The following is an 18,465-nucleotide window of genomic DNA, read 5'->3' on the forward strand; positions in this document are numbered from 1 at the left end:
AAAAAGGATTTTACAGGTAGGACCAAAATCCCCTTTTATGCTGGTTAATAGCTTTATATGCGAGTAGAAGTATTGTATATTTAAATACGGTAAAATACAGGCAACCAGAGGAGGGACTGGCAGAGTGGATCAGCAGACGATTAACATCTTGCTGGGAAGATCAGCCTAACAGCAGCATTCAAAATGGATTGCAGTGGTGAGAGTCTGTTCTTCAGAATATCCTTTAGCTTGAGAATTTGTTGGTCAATGCAGAATCCCAGTCTTCAGGCAGACTACAGATAAACAACACAGACCGTGGCGCTCTGCTGTAGGATTATTAGCCATTTCAAATCTATTCTGGTTTCTACCTATGGTTGGGTCTTGCTGAGACTTCTGTTGACTCTTGAAGGTGTTTTTGCTTGAAAGACCTGTTGCACAGACTGGTAAAAGTGTTTACTCTGTTCTCTGTGAAGGTTCTAGGGAAGATATCCTTAACATTAGAAAGCATTCAGTTTAATTCAAGGGTTTTCCCAAACTCCTCTTGCAGTGGGACAAGCCACACTATTACCTGATCACAGAACTTTTCACAAGTTTATTACTAATGCAATGCATGTTGAGTATCCCTTTTCCAAATATGCATTATCCAAATTATTCAGAAAAAGCATAGTCTCCAAAATTTGTTTTGTGTTGCTAAAAACCTACTGGGGACACGATATGTAACTGGTACTGCTGGGGACAATATATGTAAAGGAGCCCACACACGCATCGATCCCGGCGTGCGTTGTGGGCTTAACTAGCACACATAGCATCGCATCGTATGCCTTGTGCATGCGATGTGCATGCGATGCTATGCTAGAAAAAGCTAGTACAAAAAGTATGTGCAGCACATACTTTTTGTACTGTGCGATGAGGTGCCGCGGGAGCGCGCACCCCATCGTACAGCATCGCACCGCCGGCATCGGTGCGTGTGTGGGCTCCTTAAGTAGCACTACTGGGGACAATATATGTAACTGGCACTACTGGGGACTTTATATGTAGCTGGCATTAATTAGGACATTATATGTAACTGGCATATGTGCAAGAATATGATTGCTTGACATACAAGGTCAGTACCTGAGATAGTACACACACTTTTGTTTCATTTTTTTTTTATTTTTTTTAAACCTTGTTTCATGCACAAATAAAATATATTTGTGTATTTCATGTGTTTGTATTACATAATGCAAGATACCTCATTCAAATATAAAAATATTATGAAATACAGAACAATCCATTATCCAAAATTCTTCTGGTCCTGACCATTTTTGAGAAGGCAAACTCAACTTGTACTTGTAAACTTCAAATCCAACATTTACAGAAGCAATATTCAATATACTGTAGTCACTGAACCACATCTTTTATGCCTAAACCTTCCTTGATTGTCATACAGTGTTCAAAATGAACACCTAATTAGGTTTTATGTGCATAAAACTGAGATTTCCTGAGCATCACATGTATTGCTCATAAAGACAAGCTGAAGGGGAAATATGAATTTTGCTAAGAATTAAGCCTACCGTCATGCAGTGTTTTAGCCAGGTACATCTGCCCTATTGGTATCAAAGATCACAGCTTATGGAGTCCCAGAGAGCCCGCCCTGAGTCCCCATCCCAGCTGCAATTGGCCCTGCACAATTGTAAATTGCCAAGGCAGTTTGCAGTTGGGGTTTGTATCTGCAAAACCGCGACCATCGGGGCAGGGGCTGAATTCGGGTTCACTCTGAGCGAACTAGAATTGGCCCCCATGTGTACAGATGGTGTAATGCATGACCGCCTCACAGCAAGTTCATGGGTTTGAATCCCAGCACAGCCCTACGGTGGGGAGATTTTGCTTGTGTGTGTGTGTGTGTGTGTGTGCTTCCATAGCGAAGCATTAATAATTATGAGGGTGAACGTCTTAAAAGATAAGGATAATGAATATTAAGATTTCTGATTAAAACCTTTTGATTTGTCTCTATATATAGAATAATATCTTTATCTTCCTACTGCAGCCTGATTCACTAATGAGCGCCTCTTGGCCTGCTGCGGGACCTGTGGATGAGGTGCTGATCCGCTCCTCACAATACCTGACTGAAACTGCTCACGATCTACGACTACGTCTTAAAAATTACATGGCTCCAGCGAAGGGGAAGGTAGGACGCTGTGTGATTGTTATTTCTTTGTTCTGTACGTTGGGGTGTGTATTTGTGTGTGCCCAAATGGAGCTCTGTCTGGTGCCATCAAGTGTAGAATAAGTGTGCGCTTGTGCAGGACAAACACAACAAGTCTCCGTTATAATAATTAGTCATTTCTCAAACATTTTTTTCTTTTAGAAAGGGGACAAACTTCCACCTCAGAAGCCATCTCATTGCACCATCTATGTGGCCAAGACCTATCCTCCCTGGCAGCACATTACTCTATCCACACTCCGCAGGCATTACGAGGTACATTGTCTGCCGCCTTATGGAAATGATCTGTATTTATACATTTACTGTACTCTTTGCAGCAGGAGGGGGCGTAATGAGAAATGGGTTATTACATGTTTTTATTTCCCTTTTGTGTTTTAGTGACCGTGTCTGTAATAGAGATAAAAAAAAAAAAAAATGTACCCATTTATTATAGTTAAGGCTTTTAGCAAATGAAGAGCACAGTGGGGGATTATGTGTATATATATATATATATATATATATATATATATATATATATATATATATATATATATATATATATATATATATATATATATATATATATATATATATATATATATATATATATATATATATATATATATATATATATATATATGTGTGTGTGCAGAGCCGAATTTCCCATTAGGCACGTGAGGCACCAGCCTATGGGCGGCACATGTTTGGGGGCGGCACTTGGATGCCTGTGATAGTACTGTCAGCCCAAAATGTACCAATAAATGCAAAATATGCACTGTACTGTACTATATTCCATCTTAAATAGAGTGTAAAAGGATAGGACATGCAGATACTGCCCCTATAAACTGTCCTACTTAGTAAACACTATTGTTGTGCCTAGGGGCGCCCTCCTCCCTAAATCCGCCCGTGTGTGTGTGTGTATGTGTGTGTGTGTATATATGTCTAGTTTCCCTGAGTCTCCGAAACACTGCCATCTGCTGACAGAGAGTGAAACTGCATCTTTCTCACACATGCAGAGACACAGACGTAGCAGACTAGCTTTCGAAGCTTTTGCTTCGAGCAGGCTTACTAGTATGTATGTATGTATGTATGTATATATGTTTGTTACAAGGGAGAACATTTGGGTGTAAGGTGTAGTATGATGGGGTCAGCTGAGCCCAGGCCATTGCATTGGTAAGATGTCCATAAATGGAACATGCCGGCATTGTGCTCAGTGGCAATGTGACAACGCTAGAGTTTCAGAGAAGTATCGGGTAAGGCCAGTGTAATTAATGTGATGCCAAATAGCTGTATTTCTATTTGCGCGTAAACTGTTTCTGTGTGTGTGTATTTTATCAGGCTAATGCTGGCCAACTCCCAGATAACAAAGTAATAGCCACTGAGCTAAATGGCTTGCCAGAACTGAAGAAGTACATGAAACGAGTGATGCCCTTTGTTGCTATGATGAAGGTGAGCTTGTACATTTATGTAGTTGTATACAAGGGCGGCCTCCTAATTATGACGGTGATGTAGAATCTTAACCAATTTCCCTCTCCTTAATATATTCCCTCACATATGTCAGCTCGTGGTAAGGGAATTTCCCCCTCCACCTACCAGCAATGAAAATGTCCCTCCCAAAATGTCCGCTGCCTCATGAAGACCATTATTGTGATTGCTATAGGATTCAACAGCCATTTTGAGAAGGGCATATAAATATTTGCTGTATTGCGATATGACCATTCATTTTTATTTTTAACGGCAGTTTTTTTCATGTAAGCGCCATATGGTTCCTATAAAGGCCCATACACACTGGGCGATTTCCAACTGAATGCAACTCAGTTTCTCATTTTGAGCTGCTTCCAGTTTTAGAGAAGCCCAGTGTGTATGGAGCAGCAGTGAGCGCTGATGCATGCTGCCGCATCATTGCCGGTGACCACAGTTCATCTGCTGGTATTACCAGCAGATGAGCGACTGGGTGGATGGCTTTCCATAGCTTCCTGCTATGGGAAGTCATCCACACCTAGGAAAATCGTTCAGAAGTGTATGCACCGAGCAATTTTCAGCCCACCGATTTTCCCCATCATCATTGTCCATACACGCTGTGCAATATTGCCCAGTGTGTATGGACTTTAAGGACACATAATGCTAAACTTCCCATTCTTTTTCATACTTATAATGGACTGCAGAAGGAATAGAGGTATGTATGTATGTACAGTAATAGTTATACATTAACTTTACTCTCATCAATCTTGCAGGAAAATCTAGAAAAGAAAGGACCCCGTATTCTGGATCTACAGCTGGAATTCGATGAGCAAACGGTTCTTCTAGAAAACATTGTCTATCTGACCAACTCTCTGGATGTTAGTACTTCCATCACCATGTTCTTCTGGAACTTAATCAATTCCGTTTCTCACTATTCCTTCATATTTACAGTATCTTAAATAGGGAAGCAATTCCCAACCTTTTTTTTTCTTCAATTCCGGGATTGAGATGATCATGGCTCAGCCCCACAAGAAAAATATACAATTTTTAAATTCACTTTACCCCCCCCCCTCCATAGGAATAATATAGCTTTCATGGAGCCCCCCATCCATTCTAGTCCCACACAGCCTCATTTCAGCAATCTGACAGTCAAATCTGCACTTTTTGGCAGAGCAGTGAGCCCTGCCCGGATGTAAACATCCAAGGACTCCTAACCAAACATTTTTGGTCCAGGATCCCACTGATCCCAATCACAGAATTGGTCATTGCAATCTGCATAAAACCATCATCTAGGTTTTTACAGCAGCACAGCATGTGGTTTGTTAATAGTTTTACTAAATTAGAGGTTAATAGTTTTCCTGCTTGTAAGAGTCCCCAGTAACTTGTTCTGAAGGTTCCCATACAAGGTGCATTTTGTGCTGTCGATGCGATGCGCCCTCCCACGCACATCACACAGTCCATAAGTATGCGCTGCAGGTATTTTTGATCTAGATGGCATCATATCTAGTTCAAAAAGCACGCTGCTTTAGCACGTCAGATGCGTTTTGAACTAGATACGTTGCAATCTAATTCAAAACGCACAGTGCGCATTGTGGCTGGCATGAGTGTATTTTGCCTACTTGTTCACCGCATTACTTTCTATTAAATTTCAAAAGGTCAATGTTTACAATCCTCTTTATCCCTCTCTGTAGATGGCTGACTTGCCTCTTTGCAATTCAGCCACATTTTGGCTCAGAGACGGGGAGTCTTTAAACTACACATCCCAGCTTGCCTGGCTACAGTTTTTCTGTTTGACAATGGTAAAAATGTTGCAGGACGTGCTGGGATGTGTAGTTTAACAGCACCTGGAGGGCCAAAGGTTCCCTATCCCTGTCTATCCCTGGTCAGTCACTTCTGTATACTATTTAATGAATCAATAAAAGTTTCAGTTATTTAGCTACCAATGATCCTGTAGCTGCGTCCTTTGTCAATTTAGTAGATTAAAGGCCAAGCACAAAATTAATAGAAGAAATATTGACTAATCTAAGGGACAAGTTTGCAGGTTGTCAGAGCTGATGTCGGAGCTACTGCATAGAGTTAAAGTGCAGAAAGACTAGTGCAATCCTTTATTACAGCAAAGAAAATAGCTTTTCCAGACTCTTTAAAGCCCTGTTGTTTTATTTTTTCTACTTTTTCTACTTTTCTGTTTTTATAAATAAAATCATCCTCTTAAAATTATTAGTTATTTGGAAAGACTTATAGCTTAATATTTTGTCTTTTATTCCCCCAGTTGGATCTGATTGAAGTGAAATTTGCTTCAGATGCAGATGAAAAAATTAAGGAAGACTGTTGCCCAGGGAAACCATTTTCTGTCTTTAGAACAGAGGTATGTGTGAGGAGGCTTCTAGTAAAATAACTCTTACTATGTACTAAAAGCCTTTCCTTTTGCCTTTCCTTTTGTTAATTTTATGGTCTCCAATTCTCCTATCATTTTATTAACATGTATTTCCAGGTCTTCATCTGGGAGTATGGCATTTTACATCATACAATTACATGTAATTTATGCAGCACATAAAGTATTTGAGTATTTTGTTTTGCGCAGTAAACAAGGCCGTAATAAAACGACTTCAATAAAATAAATCATTGTTGCCCAGTGTTTTTGTTGTGAAAGGCGTGCATAGCTGTTATAGTTGCCATAAATACTTTTTGATTTAACAAAGTGTGTGGAGGAATTGGTAATCACTGATCAGATAGATGCTGCATGACTTGGCCTAGATACTAAATCGGATAAGACTGCTGGACTGGCTGGGACTTTGGATGCTGGACTGGCTGGGACACTGGATGCTGAACCGCCGACTGCTGGACTGGCTGGGACACTGGATGCTGAACCGGCGACTGCTGGACTGGCTGGGACACTGGATGCTGAACCGGCGACTGCTGGACTGGCTGCAACACTGGATGCTGAACCGGCGACTGCTGGACTGGCTGCGACACTGGATACTGAACCCAACGACTGCTTGACTGGCTGGGGCACTGGATACTGAACCGGTGACTGATGGACTGGCTGAAATATACATTATACTAAATTAGTGGCTGCCGAACTGGCTGAGACACTTGAAGTGAAATGTAGCAGTATCTTTGGTCTTGTGCGATATATTTATTTTTCTAAAGCAACAAAAACATCAGAAATCGCATGTTTTCCAAAAATCGCACGTGTAATACCATGCATATTGTCGTAAAATTCACAATTTTGATCTGTCGAAAAAATTGCATCCAGATGTTTTCTCATAGAAAACGTCGAAATCGCAAATGTAATACAGGTAGAGTATCCCTTATCCGTATATCCCTTATCCGAAATATTCCGAAAATCTTAGGTTTTCCGAATATTTGGGGATATTTTTTGTCTTTTTATTTTTTTTATTTTTTGGTTTTACCTCCACCTTTTTTTAATGCTCCCCTCGTCCCATCCAAATCTTCAGCTGCCTCCCCGATCCCATGACTGCATTCCGCAAGTGCGCCGGTAACATCAAGGCATAACCACCGCACCCGTGCAATGCATCTTTGGGACCGGGGATGCCGTAGAGGACTGATCTGATGGACGCCAGGGGACCAGGTAAGTATGTAAAATAAATATATTCCGGAATAATCCCTTATCCAAAATGTTCGTAGTCCAGAGCATTTCGGATACGGGATACTCAACCTATAGTGAGTGAATTCTCTCTTCGCACCTTACGTATGGTTTGCAAAACAAATAGACCAGGTCCGGGCTGGCAAGTTTGAGAGAACCATGCACAGATCAGTGAGAAATGTGCATAGTTTTCTTTTTAAAACGGTGAAAATGTAAAACATGTATTGATTTTTGTAGTATAAAAAAATAAATTGGTTTTCACAGTAGAACTACAAGTCCCAGAAGGCCTCTCCATCATGCGGGGCATAATTAGCCAGCTTAGACCTATACTTGTACTGTGAAAACAATGTAAAAAAAAAAGACACACACAAAAAGTATTACTTTAATGCACACACTACTGTAACACATACTGTACTCATCCTATCCACGTTACTTTGACCGGGGCCACTACTCCCATATGGAGTCCCTGCCATGGTAGTCATGGTTCAGCCAGGGGACATTACATAAAAAGTCTCCCCGGCGGTGGCATAACACCTCTGGCTGTCGGGGCCCTGTGCTGGTTACAAAATATGGAGGACCCCCAGTCTTTTTTCCCCTGTATTTTTGGACTGTTCCAAGATCCCGGTGTCATCTTAGAGGTAATCCCCCATATTTATTACCCCCCCCCCTCCCCCACCACCCAGATTTGGGGAACCAGGACCGGCTCACTGAGCCTGGGACTGGTTATTCTCGGGAGGACCCCACGCTGTTTTCTTAATTTTTAACACAAATCCGCACACACTTGATTCTAAACTATCCCGTTGTATTTCGGCATTGGTTGACCTTCATTATGGTGCTTTAAACACCAGAAGTTCATCATAGCTTTAGCTGACATTTGTGCAACCATGGGACATAGTTTTGCAATTTCTGTAGTCAGATATGTTTGAGCCCCTTCCACATCAATCATCCTACTGTGGTTCTGGTTCATTACTGGTTTTTAGATGTGGTCCAGGCCCTGCAGGTGTATATTCATTTCACTGCTGTGCTACATAAGAGGGACAATCTCCTTTTACTATTTACTGTATGATGCCCATAAGTGGGGCTGGCCTGCTTCCAAGCCAAACATTTCCAGTTGTATCTGCATGATTATTCGTCAAGCCAATGTAACCAATGGCTGCTTTTCGTCTGGGTCTATTTTGGCAAACTCATGGGCTGTGCATCTTTGGGCTTAGATGATTCTGCTCTGTTGTCCTGCCACCTGGTCTTTGGTTTTGGTTCCTGGGTCTACTGCATATCACATTCTTGCACTTAGAATACCCATTTTTTGGACATCTTTGCAAGGGCTTTTGCCACCTTGTGATAGAGTTGCTTTTCTTAGTTCTTTCTAAACAAATGTTACCATGAAGTCTTTGAGTGTGATTGATCTTCACCATCATGGGGTCTCTGCTAGGGTCCGCTTAATTGGTCAACATCATTGGACCACTAGTCAAACTGTACTTCCTGCTATAAAGACTTTTTAGTCAGCTACATTCACACTAGAATACACCCTTAACAAGATTTTCTCCTTGCCTTCAAAGTTTGAAGAATTGCCGCACTACAAACCTATACATTTTGGCAAAGTTATGTTTCTTTTTTTTTTCCATAATCAAGCCAGCTACTGCTCTCCAAGTTACTGATGTCTAAATTACACACCCGTAAGAATGTGACTATTCCTATAATATTTCTTAACAATGACAAGCGTGACTGGAAGGGATATATTAAACACTAAGTTGGCTTTAGGTACTCCTAATATACGTGTTGGATGCAGAAAATGTGGGCAGATGTAAAGACCGAAGTGGCTGTCAGAAGAAACAAATTATTATAGCCAGATACCTGGGGTAGAGAATCTTCATAAAGCAGAAAAGATCTAAAAATGATCAGGCAGCCTTTCGTTCTCTAGTATTACTTGAGAACTTCGTCCTGTAGAGACCCTTATTTTGGTTTTCTTATGCTTTCTCGTTTGCTTTTTTTTTACTGGCTATCAACCCTACTATGGTGGCTAGAATTGTAGATAACAAGTTATCATATAAGGTGCCTATAGAATGAGATGCTTTAACCAGCTGCAGCACTAAGTAAAGGGGGTGTCAAGCCCCTATATATACATACAAGGAATGGGCTGTGCATTCATAAAGGAAAGCCTCAGATGGCTTGTTTTGTTTGCCATGCTTCGGGACCATTCCTAGTCCGTGTGGATGGTAAAGTATGAAAAAAGTTCAAAGATTGAAGAAAAAAAATGTGAAAAACTCATGTCCAACCTAAAATATGTCAACCTATTGACCTTATTGCTGTCAACCAAAAGTCTGGATGCCTTCAGATTTTAAGGAGGTGACTCGTCACTGTATGGGTGCTATTCAGTTTGGTGTGTGATCCTTACATGACAAGACTGCATTAGGTTGGAGGAAAACATTGTTTTTGTTGTTTTGTTTGCTAACCTTTAAGGTGCCATAAAAATAAACAAAATGTACTTATCTATACTTAGTGTTAGCGTGCAGTTAAGTTACTCATCCCCCTAGACATGGTGCCATCTACAAATGTACTCATCCAGGACACATACTGTATACATTTCATAGACTCTCTTTGGCCATTATAAGGGATAAAGCATCATTGATCTCTGTATTTATGCATACAGCGGGTGGACAGGCTATTTGATGAGCACCTGTTCTTTCTGGCTACAGATCTGTAAAGCCCCATGCACAATAGGCTATATAATGAGCGATATCAATCATTTTGGCACTTACATCGCCCAGTGTGTGTACTCGTCCCAATAGCTGTTGGGCACTCCTGTGGGTCAATAACGATTCCCTCAGTCTTCTGTGTGAGTATACACAGGACACTGCTAGTTACAGTGCACATACAGTATCCTACAGTCACTGCTACAGAAACAAGAAGAGCTTCTTATACAACTCTGCCCACCTTGGCCCCAGCATTAATAGTGTTGTGCTTATTTATAATTGTGTTTTGACAGAAGCAAAAGTATTTGTTTTAATTTCATGATCCTCTTTTTTCTGCTTTCCTAACTGCACATAAGCAAAACTATCCAGTGATCTATTGTATTTTTTTCTGTGTAGCCTGGAGTGCCTGTGCTCCTAGTGAACCCACAGCCAGCTAACGGACACTTCTCCACGAAGATAGAGATCCGGCAGGGAGACAGCAGAGATTCTGTAATCAGACGCCTAATGAAGTTGGATCGTGGGATCAAAGGTAACTTGCAGACAGGAACGGGGCAATGTAGTGATGAGATGGGAAGGATGCTCTTTATGAGTCTCTGAGGATCTTAACAAATGATTGGCAGTAAGGATGGGTTTAATGAGCAATTATTGAGAGGACTACCGTCTCTGATTAGTATGGTAAAGACAGAAGACATATTCTATCAGTAACCATCTTGCATGATGACCAGATTCCCTAGAGAGCTCTGCAGGGCTCTCTGTAGTGGATAATGGGAGGCCTTGTCATTTGCTTAGATCATACAGAATAGGTTTCATTTTCTGCAGAAGAGTATAATTCCGTTTGAATAAAGCCTGCCTCTCAATTACTGTGTAACTCTCATTCAGCATTGAATGCTTTTGATAATATAAAATAATGAGCAGTAGTGATATGCAAAAAAAAAGCTTTATCTCCGCATCCATTCTTCCTTGGACTTGGAGTGCCAAAATGGTGAATGAGTACAGTTTATGGTATGTTACGTTACAAAAGAGACCAGGGCCTCTGTTTCAGTATTGAAAATTGCTTAAATTGGAAGTTCAGTACTGTAGAAAAATATTTGATAATATTGCAGTGGAAAATTGGACCCTGTACTTTACTCTCAATAAAGGAGAGTAATAATAAAGGAATTTAGGGCCTTATTCTGGTCTGTTCGAACAACCCAGAATATTCGCAGGGGCTCCGATGGTGGGCGCATACGCCAGGTGCATGCTTGCAGGGGCTCATTCCTGCGAATGTGCATACACCAGGTGCGTACGGCCACGGCGAACAGGGTGTTCGCCGGGCGCACACGCCCAAGTGTGCGGGCGTGTTTGGCAGGCTGGGCCATTTGCATATGCGAACGCCTAGCGTTTCATGGGCGTTCTCAAGCAAATGCCCAGATGGTGCGGGGGGGTGGCCAGCTGACATCACCTGATGTCAGCTACCCGCACACTTCCTCCAGAGCGTCCACGTATATGTAAGGGACTTTTTATATGCGTGCACCTTCACCATCTTTCGATGGTCGCCGACCATCGAATGATGTGGGTGGATCCCACTAGGCTGCGAATGGATGTAACTATGTAACATCCATTCGCAGGCCCTGCAAACGAATCGCCCTTGTGAATATTGGGCGGCCAGGCAACCATTCGCTAGGCGGGGTTTGGTGGACTCGCAAGGTTGCGAATTTGCAGCCTTATGAATCAACTAGAATAACCTCCTTAGTGTACAGTAAGTCAACGACACTTTTGGTCCATTCTATGCTATTGTAGAATGATTTATAGGCTCTTTGAGAGCATCTGGTCTGCAATAGCCATGTTGTGATCTCGAACACATAAGTGTTTGCCGCTCCACTTATGTGGCTTTGAATGCTGTGCCGCAGCCAGATTACACCCCTCATATGAAATGCATTTCCTCCTTATGCCCTAAAGACCCATACTGGCCCTAGTGGATGGAGCACACCCTCACTCTCCATCTATATCCCCAGGAACCCTTATCCAGATTTTTCTAAATTCTAGAAACTAGTTGGTAAGCTGTTCTATCTATGTTTCCTGGGCTTTTAAACACGTACAGTAGCACAGAGACCTAGAAAAAATATACATGCCCTCAAACACAATTCCAGTGCTTTTACCTCAATGTATATTCCAATATTACAAAGTTACAAAGCATGGAGGAGGCAAAAAAAAAGTAGTGAAATCTAATTTAAATAAACTTTGTGTTACCTAGAAATCAAATTGTGCTCACCTGAAAATTTTGTAGTGTGTTCTAGAAATGTGCTCCAATGTAAAGGGTCCACATACAGTGTCGTGTGTATTAACCAGGCAATGTAAGATACCAGTAAGGAGAAAGTTGCATCTCTATAACATAACCTATAAATATCCTTTTTTGTTTCAGTACATTTCTACAGTAATTTTGACATAATGGCATAGGGTCCAAGTAGTTTATTCAGTGTGTAGTCCGCTAGAAAGCACAATCCTATTTTAGGATAAAACCACCTAGTTTGTGAAACCGTATTCTATCCTCTATGCCCGCATATTTGGACAACGCAGGGATTGGAAATATTTTTTCTATTGTAGCGCTGTTGCAAGATGAATTAATACCTTCCCAATCCACAGCGGATGGCAGAAGCCCCCACATAATACTGACATTTTTAAGGATGATTTCTTTATGTAATCTAATACTGCACATGTGCAATACAGACTGCAGTCCTTTGCGCTACTATCGCATACTCGACCTGCCCTGTCTATCAAACACATGCTGCGGGATGTGATGCAGTTGGAGATTGCCAAAAGGTCCGGGATGCCAACCATGCTTGTAAATGATTACTCCTTTAAAAGACCATCTAAGGCATGGTTCTGGTGAACTCTGACTGTATTGCACCTCCATCCTCAAAGTTTAACATAGTTTGTGAAACTCTCCATTTAACTGTAAATATGCAGTCACCATGTCAGCAGCGGAAGGTTGTCATTGATGATGTTGACACCTGTAATATGTGATCACTAGCATAAAACATAGAAACATAGAATTTGACGGCAGATAAGAACCACTTGGCCCATCTAGTCTGCCCCTTTTTTAAACCTGTTACCTGAAACCATATTTGATCCTTATTTTTTTGTAAGGATATCAATATGCTTATCCCAAGCATGTTTAAATTGTACTACTGTATTTGCGTCTACCGCCTCTGATGGTAGGCTATTCCACTTATCTACTACTCTTTCTGTGAAGTACTTCTTCCTCACATTTCCCCTGAATCTTCCTCCCTCTAGTTTCAGTGCATGTTCTCGTGTTCTGTTGCTCCTCTTCCTGTGAAGAATGTCTCCCACCTGTACCTTGTTAAAACCCTTGATATATTTGACAGTTTCTATCATGTCCCCCCTTTCCCTTCTCTGCTGTAAAGTATACATATTAAGATCTTTAAGTCTTTCCTGGTACGTTTTGTGATGTAGGCCATGCACCATTTTAGTTGCCCCATAATGTCAGCATTTCAAAGATAAATGGTTAGGATTGTCATTAAGGTCAGGTGAAAGACAGAAAGAGAAGGCAACCTACATGATAACATTGAAACTATGACATCTGTGTCAACAAACTAATTCATCCTGGTCACTTTAAAAATGATGACCATGTCTACATTGTGACTGACAGCCCTTGACATTTAATAATGAAGACTTGTAAGTGTCTGTTGCTTACTAGGCGCATCTATAGCGTACTGTATGTGCCTTACTGCATCATGTTCTTATGAAGAAACTGCCTTTCCAGCTAGTCCCACTTCAGCCATTGCACCCAGCAGTTTGTGTTTGGCTGAGCAGTAAATCCTTACTATGTGTACTCAATTTATTTTGATCGTGATATAACTCATTTCATTATAGATGTCACAAAGGTGAAGCTTATGCGTTATGATGACCCACTGCTGGGGCCACGTCGTGTTCCGGTTCTTGGTAAAGAAGAAAGTGGTAAAACCATGATACCTCCGCAAGCTGCTTTCCACATTGACCTCAATGAGAAGAGAGTGCACATTGCAGACAATGGCCTGAAGACGGACATTGGAGACACATTGGTGTATATGGTGGACTGAATGGAAGCAGATGGAATGACTAAACATAGCATTTCCTAACGTGGAAGATTACAGTATTCTGGTTTTGATAAAGACAGAAATATTCAGTAATGGCCAACAATATGCAGACATCTCTTCATAGGAATCGTGAATTTTTATGAATTTTCCTGCCAAACCATTGGTTTATTGTGCAGTAATGAAGCCACTGCGGTTAGTGGTATCTATTGTTTCTAGATGGGACAGGATTTTGGTTACCAGCTCCACTGGCAATGCAGAGGTTGCAAAACATTTTAAATCATCTTCGTTTAATGTTTATTAACAATTGAAGCTCTATTGTCTAGTTTCCTGTTTAAAATAAAACCAGAACTTGTGTAAGTTAGTCTGTTTTATCATTATTCAGATCATAGGTTTCATGTTACATGCATCATACCAGCATAATTCATCCAGTTACTCGCCAGGTTTGATTTTAGCCAGTGCACTTACCGGCCTTCTTGGAGTATTGTGTGGTTTACCTCCATCAGACCGGATTTGATATGGATTCCCTGGTATTAGGAAGCCGGTGGTCAGGAGACAGACAGCAGAAACCCAGCACTTTCTAGGTAAGTATTCCAACCCTCGTTAACTGCAGCCTAAACATAACTGTACTTACTGCATCCGAGTACTAACTGTACACCCCTTAGTGCCTCATCACCCGCAGCTTAACCCTCCCTCCCCCATCCTAACTTGTGCCCTTTGTGCCTTACCACCACACTCAATCACCCAAAGATTAACCCTCCCTCCTGTAGCCAAACCCATCATGTTACAATGTATGACACAGGGTACATAATACTCTCAGGAATCTATCTTACTCTTAGCAGCCATGTTATGGTAAACACTGCTGCAGTACAATTATTTCTCGGGGTTGCAAAGTTTAAAGTAGTTCTTATGTAACTAGGAAAACTCATGGTAGGCTGAGTAGTTTGCATTAATTATAGAATGTTTGTCCTCTATGGTAATTTACTCTTTTTATGTTTGGCAAACCTTTTATATTTATTACATAATCTGAGCACCTTTTTGTGTTACCCATCGTATTTCATGTATTAGCTTTACACCAACAACCGGTATTCTAGAGGAAGGGTGCGCATCATTAGGGTGAGTGGTCTAGGTCCACAGTCAATAGGCTGACCCCTATTAGCAGGGCTATTTTTCAGCAGGAACTGAGGCCCTTATTCTAGTTCACTCTTTCTGACAAAATATTTCTTAGATGGACAAAACCATGTGCACTGCAGGTGAGGCAGGTGTAAAACCCCACCCAAATCTAATTATCTCTGCACAAGTAACATCTGCCCCACCTGCAGTGCACATGGTTTTGTCCATCTAAGAAATATTTTGTCAGAGTGCACTAGAATAAGGGCCTCAGTTCCTGCTGGAGCCTGCTGAAAAATAGCCCTGACTATTAGTAAATGAGCAAAAGGTGGACGCATGCAATAGGTCGACATGGATAAAATGTTGACACAAAAAGGTCAACATGTTTTTTTTCAGTTATTTTGGTGTCCATGTCAACATATGTCGGCAGGGACCTCCAATTATTGAAAGTGTCTCTTCAATTCGGCATTGCTGTGCTCGGCACACATATTCTCCCTCTATACCGACATGGATTTTCATGTGTCCACCATTACCATGTCGACCTTTGGTTTGTGTTGACCTATTGCATGTGATCCTTTTTCATGTGTGGACATATTGCCTGTCGGCCAATAGTGGAACATCCATCAATGCATCCTAATATATAAAAATAGGCACTTTGTGGTCCTGCGGCTTCCAGACATGATTTCTGATGTCACCCTTTGAGGACGGAAATGTCGGCTATCGTTTTACTGCATTTATGAGTGCACTAACACCACTAATTATCTGCTTGAAAGTAATGAGTGCCTATTTTTCGACATTTGTGCCGGGGTGCCATGTCTCAGAAGCAGTCCACGTCAAATATATATGTCCATAATGCGCATGGCAGAGAGCATTCACAGCATAAGTGGATGTTTTGGTCCATTGCGGAACCTTTGTCAAGACCACTAAGCACAGGAGGTTTCAGGTCTGTTATAGATCTAAGAAACCGGAATTCCCTCATGAAGAAAAGAGGTTTCAGAATGGAAACGTTATCTTCCATACTGGCTAGGATCAGAAGAAACGATGTCCTGACAGCACTTGTTTTGAAGGACACCTATTATCATGTTCTCATCTGCCAGGAGAACAGAAGGTTTCTAAGATTTTTGCCTGTTTAACAACCACTACCAATTTACATTTCTGCCATTTGATCTGACCTTTTCTCCCAGAGTGTTCTCAAAGGTGCTGATTACTCTGATAGCTGTTCTAATAGAAGGTTCAAGTATGGCCTTAGCTGGACAACATCCTGATAGCGGTTTGCTCAAAATTAGAACTAGAGGACAATTTGAGATCTGTTATAAAGTATCTGAAGGAGCATGGATGGATAATCAACATGCAGAAAAGCCAATTGTATCATGTATAGTTGAACCAGTTTCTGGGGGTAAAGATAGATACAGTACAATTTCAAGTCTCTTTATCCCAGGAAAGATGTCTAAAGATTTAGAGTCTGGTGGTAGAATGTTCGAAGAGCTATTTCATATCATTGGAAAATGGCTTACAGATTCTCAGAATGATGGTCTCAGCAATAAATATATTTCTCTGGGCACAGAGGAGAATGAGAACCCCAAAAGAGGGAAAAACCAGTCGCACAGGAGGGTATATTGAATAAGGAATGGGAGGCCCCTCTTATTGTGATTCCCATGAATTGTTATTATGGGGTGGAGGGTGTGCTGCCACTGGACATGCTGCCACTGGACATGAAATATGACAAGACAAAGAAGAACAGAAAGAATGTCTCTATGTGGCGCACCCAGAAGTATTAACAATAAAATATAGCTTTGGTACTTGTTTCCTAGCACGGCCACAATCGATGCCCCCGATTTTCCCATTGAAATGCATTGAAAAAAGTCAATATCGCGTCGGTCGCGTCGTCTGCGGCTAAAAAAGGCTTAAATGGTCCAGACGCGATGCCCCCGATTTCCCCATAGGGAACAATGTTAAATGCCTCAATTTAACCGCGATGCCCCCGATTTCCCATAGGAATCAATGTTAAATGGCTCAATTTACCCAAATCATCATAGGGAACAATGGTAAATGGGCCATAAAACCCAAAAAACACCCCTGAACAGTGAAATGTCCCCACAAAAGTAGTTGACACCACCCCACGATCAACGCGAACCCGAAGCGTGGCGAGCTGCGGCGGTACGCGTCCTCCGACCTTTTCATACCCCCACTATCCACGTCGGCGTGGAGTTGAGAATAGAATAGTGTGGCGAGCCCCCGAGCCCGAAGCGTGGCGAGCGGACGCGGATACCTTCACAGGTAAACGCGTCCCTTCGCGGGCTTCACAGGTATCCGCGTCCCCGCGCGGGGCTCGCTGCGCTCGCCACGCTTCGGGCTCGGTGGCTCGCTGCGCTCGCCACACTATTCTATTCTCAACTCCACGCCGACGTGGATAGTGGGGGTATGAAAAGGTCGGAGGACGCGTACCGCCGCCCCTCGCGGGCTCACTGCGCTCGCCATGCTTCGGGTTCGCGTTGATCATGGGGTGGCGTAAACTACTTTTGGGGGGACATTTCACTGTTCAGCTGTGTTTTTTGGGTTTTCTGGCCCATTTAACATTGTTCCCTATGATGATTTGGGTAAATTGAGCCATTTAACATTGATTCCTATGGGAAATCGGGGGCATCGCGGGTAAATTGAGGCATTTAACATTGTTCCCTATTGGGAAATCGCCCCCGATTTTTCCTCACGATGTCCACGATCATGATCGTTGTGGCCGTGCTAGGAAACAAGTACCATAGCTTTTATTATTTGCATATTTAAAAAGAGAAATAAAACAAACAAACATATACACACACAGTCAGTGGGACCCCCAATGTCTTTGTATTTCATTCAATTAATCATGATGCAGGTGGGTGTTTTAGATATGCGTTCTATACTGGTTGCGGCGAATGATCCTCTTATTATTTGGCCATCTATATGCGGTATACCCATTGATGCATTAAATGCCGCAGGTATCATAATTCACGGTACGACACTATTCTGTTATTCAATCTTTATTCATATTAAGGATATGTCCTCTCATTTTCCTTCATAATTTGTCCTCCCCTTGCTGTTCAATTGACAATAAAAGGGAACGTCGCTCCCCAATGACCAGGACACCAAAAGTCCGCACACTCACGTGATAAAACTATAAATATTGTTGCCTTTATATAAAGTATTTATTATATTTCCTGCATGCAACAGACTTACTTAATTAGGAAAGAGACTTATTGTGCAACAAATTGGTTACTTACGCACACACCGCAACTAGATTAAAAGTGAACACACCAACCTAAGCTGTGCATCATGCATATTCATGAGCAGATTAGTATTTAATGAGCTTCCGGCCACCCCTCCAGGTTG

General features: G+C 41.7%; 1 protein-coding gene across 1 annotated transcript in view; it reads left to right on the top strand.

Annotated features, from left to right (window-relative positions):
• Positions 1-14,356, top strand: part of LARS1 (leucyl-tRNA synthetase 1) — a 64,817-nt gene extending 50,461 nt beyond the window's left edge. Inside the window, exons 26-32 of the mRNA XM_083181909.1 lie at positions 2,006-2,146; positions 2,327-2,437; positions 3,500-3,610; positions 4,396-4,500; positions 5,892-5,987; positions 10,316-10,448; positions 13,793-14,356. Of these exons, the coding sequence (XP_083038035.1) occupies positions 2,006-2,146; positions 2,327-2,437; positions 3,500-3,610; positions 4,396-4,500; positions 5,892-5,987; positions 10,316-10,448; positions 13,793-13,998 (903 nt within the window). The 3' untranslated portion in view covers positions 13,999-14,356. The remainder of the gene's footprint in view (positions 1-2,005; positions 2,147-2,326; positions 2,438-3,499; positions 3,611-4,395; positions 4,501-5,891; positions 5,988-10,315; positions 10,449-13,792) is intronic.
• The last annotated feature ends 4,109 nt before the right edge of the window (positions 14,357-18,465 follow it).

The sequence above is a fragment of the Crinia signifera genome, chromosome 4 (assembly GCF_055691185.1).
Source record: "Crinia signifera chromosome 4, ASM5569118v1, whole genome shotgun sequence".
NCBI classification, from domain to species: domain Eukaryota; kingdom Metazoa; phylum Chordata; class Amphibia; order Anura; family Myobatrachidae; genus Crinia; species Crinia signifera.